The 12247-nt window shown below is 41.0% G+C and overlaps 1 protein-coding gene across 1 annotated transcript in view; it reads right to left on the bottom strand.

The window, feature by feature from the left end:
* Positions 1–1131: 1131 nt before the first annotated feature.
* Positions 1132–12247, bottom strand: part of LOC134567323 (activin receptor type-1-like) — a 91243-nt gene continuing 80127 nt past the window's right edge. The window contains exons 9-10 of the mRNA XM_063426019.1: positions 11091–11221; positions 1132–2653 (exon numbers count right to left, since the gene is read on the bottom strand). Of these exons, the coding sequence (XP_063282089.1) occupies positions 2519–2653; positions 11091–11221 (266 nt within the window). The 3' untranslated portion in view covers positions 1132–2518. The remainder of the gene's footprint in view (positions 2654–11090; positions 11222–12247) is intronic.

Below are 12247 nucleotides of genomic sequence, written 5' to 3'. Positions count from 1 at the left end.
ACTGTGATTTTCACAGTGAGAATCACGCAAGCGCCTCTAGCGGCTGTCAGTGAGACAGCCACTAGAGGATTTGGAGGCTGGATTAACCCTATTATAAACATAGCAGTTTAGTGATTTCTCTGAAACTGCTATGTTTCTAAAAAAAAAAAAAAAAAAAGGGTTAATCCTAGAGGGACCTTGCACCCAAACCACTTCATAAAGCTGAAGTGGTCTGGGTGCCTAGAGTGGTCCTTTAAGTGAATAACTCTGGCAGAATAATATTGTCACAAGACTGAGAAAGTCTCTTCCAAATGGTGGAAGGTACAGATGTTTTGTGAATTTAAAGTTAATACTATATGCATCATATTCACTTCTATTGATATTACTTAACACTGACTTGTGGGGCTTTACAAATACTCATAATGTGAATGGATGAATGCAAATTATACGTTATTACACAGTGCCCTATATAATAACAGTGCAAAAGGGTAAAATGATTGACTTACTGACTTGTAATAGATTTATACATCCATTTACTTGTGTGACCGAAGGCAGTTTTATCTGAGTGCATGACAAGCGCCAAAATTGAATTATTTGAATATATTGTTTTGCAATCAAAATCAGTGCAATCAGTGGAAATTGAATTACAACGTTGAATAATATGGCTTCATAGCTTTAGCACACAAAACCACACAATTTGTTATCTGTAACTCTATGAAACACACTTAAACACAAATATTTTTAAGATGATATTCAATGCATTGCAAGGAATCATTGCATTTGGATGACTAAGGAAAACCTAACTCTCTTATATGCTAACCTCATGTCTGGTGTGTCAGTTTAATAAAATATGATCAAGGATGGCGTAAGTGGTTGGATATATATATATATAAATAACTACTAAATTATGAGTCTGCCTTATCACATCTACAAGCAAACAAAGATAAAAGTTCTCATTCAGTTCATTTTTTTTTTACAGGATCACGTCTGCCCTTCAGTAATTGAACAGAACGAAGTCAATTATATTAACAGTGTTGATTTCTAAAGAACAAAAAAACTACACAGTGCTACACAGTAATAGTTTGTTTCAGACTGCCATAGAATTTTGAAAAGTGCTTTGTTAAAATTTTGATAGCCACCAGAGGACGAAGCAATACATTGCTTAACCCATGACATTGAGTGGGATAAAAGCATGGGGGGTTACAATTTGCAGTGACATATGACAGGCACCTTCATTTCTAATCGCTCTATTTAAAATATGTGCATACCTTGTAATCACAAGTAATTCTATTTCTCAGACCTGCCCATCTCTTCTACCCAGATTTTGTTTATGCTGGACCAGGTATTGGACACATTTGAAACACATGTGAGAAATCACTATGGACCTTACTATGATCCCTAATTCTCCTTTGTGGGGTGATATTTACAGAATCATGCACCTCGAATTATTTAGATTCCAGACTATAAACCCTCAATCCTGAGATTGGCAGATAGGACAGGGGATTACATTTTCTTGTTCTCCATGACATAATTAATTCAATTGCATAAAGCTGTCAATTCTTAATGAAAGAATATGCCACATTCCCACAATTCAGCAGGGTGACAATTTTTTTGTATATATATATATATATATATATATATAAAACTCAGAACTTATGTATCCTTAAGGACACGTTAGATTGAGCTTGGTATGAAATTCACCCTCTTAGTTAAAGCTAAAAATTCAAACGATAAACTTTTCAATATCACCTATTCGTCATTAGTTTTTTATTTCCACTACTGTGACTTTGCCATTCATTTAAGTCACAGGTTAGGATTAGAAATGGAAGAGTTCACATTGTCCATACGTAACAGTGGGAAAAGATATAAAATAGCCATGCTCCTAAGGATCATTATCACTAATTCTATTGATGTTTTGAAAACGTGAATTCTTAATTTTAGTCTTTTTGTCACGGAATGGTACTGATTGTTGGTGCAGTAACAACTCACAGTTTCTCGTCCAAAGCACCACCCACACATGTTTCAAACACACATGTATTAAAATTAATTTGGCAGAATATCAGGCAGAATGGGTGCCAAACAAGATATAACCCTCTTTGACAGCCTCGTATAAGCCATAAAATGCCATCTGACCCGTATGATCTATACAGTTAGAATTTTGTAATATAGAGAGAGTATATAAGTGGAAATTGACAATATAAATCTTTAATTTATATTGTAGCCTTTTCAATACAGGTAAATATGAAGGCATTTTTTACACAGCCCGAAAGGTGACTGGGCAGACAATAGCACAATCATATAATATAAATATACACAGCAGTCTTCCTGCACATTATGTATTTGACATTGAACTGTCATGAGGATTGTTTAAGTCAGGTCGAAGTTCTGGATCACCTTAAAAATGTCACTAAAATCAGGCAGCGTAAGTTTGAAAACACATTTTCTCTTATGGCTTCTTGTAATGTAGAAACTTTTTGTTTGTTTGCTAGAAAGTCTCAAGTGAAGTGCATAGAATTGTTGAATCAGGTTTTTCTTCCCCTCAACATTCTTCCTTCGTTATATTGAAAGAGCATTTCAGCTTGTTTAGAGTCTTCTTGATCCTCAGAGCAGTAAGTCTGGCTGAAGGATTCTGGAACCAAGTTTCTTTCATGATTTTAGATAAAGTTGACAAAACCTAACAAGAAGAAAACAACAATAAAACATCAATCTTTTTTTTTTTAATACAGTATACAAAATATATAAAAGGAATGTCTACTTTTCCAAAACAATTTCTTTTTTCTTACTTTACTTTACGGGCTATATAGAAAACTGTGACCGACTAATTCTTACATTTAGTACAATTGCTATATATATATATATACAGCTTTATTCTACCTTGTCTTAAATCACTGCAATAGACAGTGTGACCTCGGTTTACAAATGCATCGGTTAACATAATTTTCGGTTTACAAATGAAAATCCATTGAAAATAATGCCTCGATTTACAATTTTTTTTTCGCAATACATAGCAAGTTTCCCCAGGGTGCATTGCACCTGGGAGGTTTATAGCACCGCCCCCTGCATGCTGTAGCCTGTGGGTAGCACGTGGCGTCGAGTGTGGAGGTGTTGTAGCGGCTTTTGAATCAAGTTTTGGAGCCATTCTGGAAATTGTTTGCAGTTGTTTTGGGACTAACAGCAATGTTAGCAGAGAAGGGTTTGAAAAGGCGAATTGAATGTATTTGAAATGACGGGAAAGAGAGGGAAGGGGGGGTGGGAAGAGGTTTAAAGGAGCAGTGAGGGGAGAGGAGAAACTCAACACTACCACCTTTACATTCAGAGTTTCTTGGGTTGTGGGTAAGTTGGAGACCACCGAAGGACAAAGATGAAGGGGTGTCAGTGTCAGAGGGGGAGAGCCAGGTTTCTGTTAAGGCTAGTAAATCTATTGAACGAGAGATGAAGAAGTCATGGACAGCAGTGGATTTAGTTATATTGCAAACAGAGCGTGCGTTCCAGAGGGCAGTATTGAAGGAGGATTTAGAGGAACATGAGATGGGTATGAGATTAGTGTGGATCCTTGGGTTAGTATGTGGTGAGTTTGTTGAGAGGGGACCGGGGTTTGGAGAGACATCACCAGCTGCTAGGAGCAGAAGGATAGAAAGGAAGTGAAGGTGGGAGTAGGATTTGCTGATCTTGCTCTCTCACGCAACACCCCACTGGATCGAAATGATATTCGAGAATGAGCTCAGAGAGTCATCTGTATGCTGGGTAACAAAAACGCAACTCTATGCACTGAACGTACGGTCGCTCTTCTGAAAATTGACAACAAGCTCTTGGATCTGGGGAAGAGAGAACTAGGACCATTGGCAAATGGTTTATTATCTGGTGAACCTTTCATCACTGAACTTAAAAAGCATGTGAACCTCTTCACCACTCAACAAATCCCAGTTATCATTGAGACACTTGTTTTGCCCTAACCTTGGCAGGGGTCCCCCTCCTTTGCGTGTGACAGCGACCCACAGGTCGCTCATAGACGAAGAGATCCGTGCCCTGTTCGCCAAAGGAGCAGTCCAAGTGGCTCCGGACATGACAGGTTTCCTCAGCAATATATTCATGTCAAAGAAAAGACAGGAGACTACCGCCCAATCATCAATTTATGTTGCCTGAACGACTTTGTAGTATACCACCATTTCAAAATGGAAGGTATTCATCTGTTATGAGATCTCCTACTGGCCAACGACTGGTTCACCCGTCAAGATCTGAAGGTCGCCTATCTCTCCATCCCCGTGGACCCAGAGATCAGATGCTTTCTGAGATTCATCTGGCAGGAGCATCCATGCCAATTCACGTCTGCCATTCAGACTCAGCTTGGCACCATGGTGCTTCACCAAGCTTCTGAAACCGGTAATGGCTCACCTACGAACCCAAGGTATCCGTTGTCTGGTCTACCTGGACGACATATTGATCTTTTGCGATTCCATCTCCAGACTGCGCTCACAAATGGAATTCATTGTGTACTTTCTGGAATCACTGGGATTCATTTTCAACAAGGAGAAATCAGCTCCAACGTCTTCTCAGGTGATACAAGAAATCAGGTGTATTCTACGCAAGGACTTCATCCCTCTACGAATCTTGGTTCGAGTGGTGGGACTCCTATCCTCATCCATCCAGACGATTTTTCCATGTCTGCTAAACTACAGAGCTATGCAATGGCTGAAAGCCCATTATTTATGGACAGGTCACTCTTACGATTATTGGATACCAGTAACACCCAAAGTAAGGACCGAATTCCACTGGTGGTTACTTCCCATGCAGGCCTGGAATGGCAGAGCGATTTTTGGACTCATTCCAGATTTCATCGTCGACTCAGACTCAAGTCTATGGTGATGGGGTACCCACTACGCACACGCTTCCACAGGTGGACCGTGGGCCGAAGAGGAGACAAATCTCTACATAAACTGTCTGGAACTGATCGCAGGCTCATTCGCGATTCGTAGTCTGGCCAAAGATGTCTCGAATTGTTGCATACCCCTCCACATGGACAACATATCGGCGGTTCAATACATAAGCTGCTTGGGTGGAGCCCGTTCCCGGCACCTTACGGAGGCAACAAAGGACATATACCAGTTCTGCTTACCCCGTAACATCACTTTACGAGCAGAGTACTTACCAGGAATCAACTATTTCACGGCAGACTGGTTCTCTTGACACTGGAGGGACGTCAGCATCTGGAGACTGAATGTTTTGATATTCCACACACTGAGGTCTCTACGGGGACAGCTCCAGTTGGACCTATTACCTATTTGCATCCCGGACCAACAGCCAGTTGGCCGATTAAAGGAGCTTACACATTCACTCCTTTCTCAATGTTGGTGAGAGTCCTTCACCACGTACGAATCCACAAGATCACTTTGTCACTCCCTGATGGCCGAGTCAAGCGTGGTTTCCAGATCTACTGAACTATCCCAGAATCACCCTCTCCTACTGCCACCCTTACCGCATCTGTTGATGAACCCCTAAGAGGAATTACACCCACTGGTCCTCCAAAGAAACTTGGACCTAGTGGCCTCGCTGGTTTCAGGGGATCCTGGTCAGTCGATGGCTTATTGCAATCAACTAAGGAACTACTATGGGACTCATGGGTCCCCAGCACTAGAAGGAGCTACAGCGCTGCATGGACTGGCTGGAGTAATTGGTGTCTGGAGAGGGATCTTGATCCCTTTACTGCACCTGTTACCACCGTACTGAATTTCTTATCCCATCTTTTTCCTTGGGCAAGTCGTATCACTTTATCAACGTGATGTGTTCGGCTATCTCGGCGGCTTAGGTTCCCCTACAGGGCACTCCTATCAGCCAGAATCCTCTGGCCTGAAGATTTGAATACATTTGAGGTGTGCGTATTAGGTTATTTTGTGTTTTTAACTATTGTTACACATATTGAGACTTGTGATTATTTTACTCATTTAGATTAACTTCACATAAAATTTCCGTTTATATTAATGTGTATATATAACAAACAGTTAATTTCCGCAGCACTTTTGCCCACAGTCGCCGTGGCTTGACTGGGGCCCTGGAACCACTCTCTCCGAAATGGGGAATTCACTCTAGACACCCCCAGGCACTCGACGACACTCAGTCCTGCGAGCTCTAGTCCTTACAAGGACTTTCCACATTGAATCCTCCCCACTGGAACAGTGATTAAAGAGTAGCCCTTTCCTCTCCTGGTAATCAGACGACACATAGTTCTGGGAGTACAAGCTGGAAACTTTAATGGCAGCCACAACTGGCCTTATATGCATGTCCCCATGCAAGGGGTACTTGAGAGTAAACCACAGTAGAAACAAATACACAATTGCATTGGCTCTCAGATCCAGAACACTCCCATACATAAACAGATAATCCTACCTCTGTGCCTGGGAGATAATTGGATCAGGAACTATACTAATCTAATCCAATTATCTCCAAGCATAGAAAAAAACACACTTTTTTCCAAACACCCAAAAAGTACCATAACAATACATGAAAAAAACTCACAAAAGTTACATCGCCTGATGATCTGGGTAACCAACATATCCAAAAAGCACCAAGATCAGTTCAGGGGAATTTCCTGGAAGCCATTTGTTTGACCGACTGCACGCATGGTCCCATGCCCAGAGAATCAGGGCTTGCGTCGGTCTAGTTCGGTAGTTTAAAAACGAACAAACTACCAAACATAGTCAATAGTCTTACCCTGGATTCCCCTTGTTCGTGGGAACGTTTCTACCAAACAGTGTCTTTCCAAGTGTTGTCGAACCGAACGCAGGTGATCATGGAAGTCCAGCGGTGCTCGGGAGTTTCAGTATCCGAAAACAGTTCCATGAACTCGACGACCAAATACCGCTGTCGGGGGCGGGGCCAGGCCGCCAGGCTGAACAGCAGCAGAACATCATGGCTCCTGGCCTGGGCCCAGGAAAATGGCTAAAACACAGCACACAAACTGCCATAAAGCTGGATTGCTCAACATATAATTGGAGATAAACTCATAAGCTATCTGAAGATACCAAACTGAAACAAGTAATGAAATGGGAACACTGAGTTTACTAAAGTGGGCCTACAGTACCTCCACAGAGGACAAAGACACGAGGGGCGGCCCGGCCCCGCTTCCCCCCGGAGTGTCTTTCCCGGCCACATGGGAAAGACACACTCCAGGGCGGGAGATACTACGATGATCCCCTAAACAGGCAAAGGCCACCAGACTGGGGCCCGCCTGAAGACTTACCCCAAAGGAGGGGGACCGCAGAGGACTTAATAAGGGAGACTGACCTGGGCACCTCATGCAGGCCTTGGCGATACCGGGTGCCGGACGGACCCCCCGCGCTGAGTTTCCGACCGCCAGAGGAGTGAGCACCTGAGCCTCTGGGTCTGAGGGGTCCCTGATGCCGCGAGCCCGGTGGGGCGGGACCAACGCTGACCTCCTGATGGACCAGTGGTCGAGGAGGATGGCCACCAGCTCCAAATATGTGGCCGGCACCGGGTGAGACAACAGAGTGTACGCTCTAAAAGGACTCACGTGAAGCTGGGGAGGTGCAGGGAGCGGACGACCCGCGGACTTTTGTGGTGGGGTCCAGAAGACAGTTTGCGCTCCTGAGTGCCCACAGTGCCGCGGGGGACCCGGCAGGTGGGCGGAGGTCGGCAAGAGGAAGACGAAAGGAGGCCTGGCGACCCGGGGACAGTATGATAGTGACGCAGTGAGAGACTCCCCTCAGACGGCCAAGCAGGCATTTTTCATTTATTTTCTTGCACTCTGGTAAACGAACATTGAGCAATATAACTCAAATTTTTCATTTCTACGTTCACATCTACTCAATAGTTAGCTGGCATATATATCCACTTAGTTTAACTATCACATGATATATTTTGAAAAGCTGCTTATTTAAACATGCGCCAAAATGTCAATTTAATATCTAAAAGCAAAAGATTAACTTTTTCTCGCTGACTTACATTGCCTGATTACTATATAACATTCTTGCCGCATGTGTTTAACACTATATTGCTAGGACTTTGCTTCATCGACAGTAATTACAAACATTTAATGAGAGCCTTCCTGAGCTGATCTTCACTTCTTTAGCTAGGCTTTGTTATCAAATACAGCACTATCTGTTCAGTCATAGTTTAATGATGTGTCCTTTAGTTAAGTCATAGTTTAACTCATCGCTGCCAACATGTGTGGACGTACTATCGGGGTGCTGCACATTACCTAGTAATACTAAGTAGATTCATAAAATGTTATTTAACAAACATTGGCCTGACCCGTTAGAATTTAGCAAAAACAGCAGTGCATAAACTTCAGTTCAGATCTAGCTCAAACTTTTACTGCTCACAAATGCCGACTGAACAATAGGATGCTGAGAATGGCTTATTATTACGAATGTCGGAACTGATGCGCATTATGTTATCTGCCTAACCTTCAGTATGTAACTTATGTTCAAATGCTTTAACCTTTTCGCCTTACTAGGCATTGACTGTTCTAATTTGATATATAATGCACTTAGTGGCATGTGCTTATTAAATATGTTTATTATGGTTCGCATACCTCCCCTGCGTGGGAAAACTGCTTTTCATATGAACCAATAAAAATATTTCAAACAAATACCGCTGCCTGCATTCATGTGAACAAGATGGCCGCCACCTCGTGGTCGTCCATAGGAATTGCGGCCACCCAGACGAACACTTAGAACCCTGCAGTGGAAATTGTTATAAAGTAGCAATTAGGCTTAACAAGCTCCAGGGTGGTCTCCGGTTCGTGTGGCCGTTCGGTTCGCAAACTATATAGTCTAAATACACGAAGTGAGCCTTTATATCACATTTTACAGGGTCTATAGTCTGTGGGCAGGAGGCTGGCAAGCAGGCTCCTCCAGGAACTCGTGGCAAGCTCACTTGAAAAGGGGAGTCTGTCACAATTACTTTTTGCATTTCACAAGTACCGTTAAATAGGCAGAATTTCTTGGTAAATTTATTCAAATAAGAATTCTCACTATTAAAAGCAATTGCATTAGTTGAACTAATTTGGAGTTTTTTGCCTTTTTATTTAATGTTGTGCCCAGAATTTTGAAAAGGTACCTTGAATAACACAAGACAGCTTCTCTCTCTGCCCAACTAATGTGAAAGCGTCTAACAATTGGCAGGCAGATCACTGTTCACTCGGTCTGTCTGCTTGTCACAGAATCATGAGAAGTACCAGAACACATATGAGTCACTGTTGCAGACATTATTATTTTCATTTAGTTATATATCGCCAACAAATTGTGCAGCGCTAGACACATTAAAGAAAAGCAGTACGTTTGTGTGACAGACAGAAATAAACAGATACAGTAGGATTTGAGAGCCCTGTTTGCGAGCTAACAATCTGTGATTTATCAGGGCTGTAACCATAGAGCAATTTCTAAAACACACATACACAAAGCTCTTTGAGAAACTAACATAGAATAACAAACACTACAACGTTTCTGAGTAACCATGAACAGCTGAAAACTAATGAATGGATAAATAGATTTTTACTTTTGTTCTCCTTTAAGTTGATTTTTTATTCTTTTTCTTCATTTTGGGTTCAGTTACAGATATACAGTAAATAAAAAGTACATGTAATTATTTACCCAGAGATCTTTACTAAATATGTTGCTGATTTATCTTGCCTATCTTATCAGTGCTTTCTTCTATTCAGAAGTGGTGTGGGTGCCATGCCCCTCTAATTTGAACGCTGCAGCTTAAAACATTGCTGTTCTGCAAAAAAGCAATGTTTACATTGCTGGGTATAAATGCTTCTAGTGGCTGTCACAGTGACAGCAGCTAGAGGTGCCTCTAATGAAATAGCCGAGTAAAACCATTTTGCTGCACACGCGCACTAGTCTCCCAATGCTCCCCTGTGGGAAACATTGGATTGGCTGAGATCATCGAAATCTCAGGGATTTAAGCCAAGGAGGTGTGACAACTAGATGGAGATAGGCCAGGGGTAACAGGTAAGTACAAAATTTTGAGCCCTTACATGGCAGGGGGAACAATATACAGTTAGATAAACACTGTTTGTATTATTAACGCTAGAGTGTTCCTACACACAGTGTTCCACATCATAACACAACAAATTGACACATAGGACACGCAAATTTGGATATATAATTTTAGCAAGAGTAGCTGAACTGGATACTTCTAAAGGTTAACAAACAATGCACTCAGCTCTGTTAGTTTGTAGTCCTATTTCATTAATAGAACCACAAATTGCAAAGGGTTAACTCTTTCTGCTAGTCGTGTTGCAAAACTATCCAACCAACTATGGCGTGACTACCACTGAACAAAGAGAGATCAGTTCTCACATAAACACATAATGGTTTCTACTGTTGCACAATCATCACCCAGGAGCCACATGTAATTCCAATTATGACACACACTGTTGTAGACAATATATAACCAGAAAAGCTACTTACTCTATCACACTGCTAATAATTATCCCTCTGCCGCCAAACATTTTGCTTGTATTTTCACACTGCCTTTTTAACTTTAAGCTAAATTTAGAATTAACTGCACATCGCCTACATAGTTCACCTCCCAGAATGCATTATTGGATATGCAAATTCATATTGTGTTCTAGACCTCATACCACATTTCTGTCTTTTTGCACTCCCCAAGTTCCCAACTTTGTTAGTTCACTACATATACTTCTTACCCAAAAAAATTGTTCCACAACCCACAACCGATTCCTACCTCTCAGATTACAATTGATAGACAAAGAGGTAAGCCATCAAGTGGGTCATGTAGATATTGTAGATCTTGCGTGTTTTTTTATTTTATTATGTGATTCATCTGTTAACCCCTCTGGCTATATACTGGTCAAACTCTCTAGGATACCAAATTCATGCATTTTATTTGTGTGTGTTTGTTTGTATTTAACATTGGGTTGCCTGAGATTGCATTGTTTACACCAGAACCATCATGAGCACATTTTAATTGTACTCCTGTCTCACACTAAACATCAAGTGAAGAGAGGCTCAATAAAAAAAAAAGAAAAAACAATAATTTCAGTAGGAGAGGTAAAATATACAGCCCCAACCCCTGCACATACTTATGATCATGTCATGACAAATTGCTATAAGGAAATTACTTACAATATCTGAACTCCAATTATTAGGACTATTTGGTCTCTGCTGGTCAACACAGACAACTTTCTTCATGTCCTCAAAACTTGGGTCATGGGGTACAACATCAAAAAATGGAGGTTTGTATTCTTCAACCATACCTAGGAGAAGCAAGAATAAGACCAAGAAAGAATATCAATGATGATGAGCAAGACATCTTTTGTACCTCAATTTGCAACTGGATTTGTCACAATTACTTTTTATGTTTTGTTTACCCATTGTATAGTGTTACAAAGTTACATAGTTACATAGCTGAAAAGAGACTTGCGTCCATCAAGTTCAGCCTCTCACATGTTTTTGCTGTTGATCCAAAAGAAGGCAAAAAAAACCTAGTCTGAAGCGCTTCCAATTTTGCAACAAACTAGGAAAAAATTCCTTCTTTACCCCAAAATAGCAGCCAGATGTCTCCTTGGATTAAGCAGCTATTTCCCCACTAATTTGAAATTATATCCCTGTATGTTATGTTTTTGCAAGTATTTATCCAATTTCAGTTTAAACATCTGTATAGACTCTGACAAAACCACCTCTTTAGGCAGAGAATTCCATATCCTTATTGCTCTTATTGTAAAACAACTTTTCTTTGCCTTAGATGAAATCTCCTTTCTTCCAGCCTAAATGTGTGACCTTGTGTCCTATGTATAGCTCTTGTTAAGTATGTGTTGATAAGTATGTTGATGGTCTATAAATAATTTATATTCTTTTATTATTTCCTATTTGATACACGTGTGGCTTAAACATATGTAACTTTCCTTGTAATAGTGTCAGAACTATGCATTAAACATTTTTAAATCAGTATTGGAAAATGAAATCTTTAGATGATTTACACCCACTTCGAGACTGGAGTTATTTACTATATTGCTGCATTTGGGCATGTATCCATAGGTTTTCATTACATATTGATGGACAGAGGCTGTGCAATCAGTCTGGGGCTTTTATTTAAGGAAACAATAGGCCAGAAAAGGCCTGACCCCTTGCTCCATGACAAATTTATTGAAGGGAGTGTTATCAGAGAAGTTAGGTCATAGGAAGTGACTATATACTGCAGAGAAAGTCCAATGTTGCAAAACACTGTCTCTGACCCCTATCTATTTCGTCCATATAGCAATGCGTGGGATGCCCCATCCAGT

The sequence above is a fragment of the Pelobates fuscus genome, chromosome 1 (assembly GCF_036172605.1).
Source record: "Pelobates fuscus isolate aPelFus1 chromosome 1, aPelFus1.pri, whole genome shotgun sequence".
NCBI lineage: Eukaryota > Metazoa > Chordata > Amphibia > Anura > Pelobatidae > Pelobates > Pelobates fuscus.
This window is presented reverse-complemented; position numbering and strand designations above follow the sequence as displayed.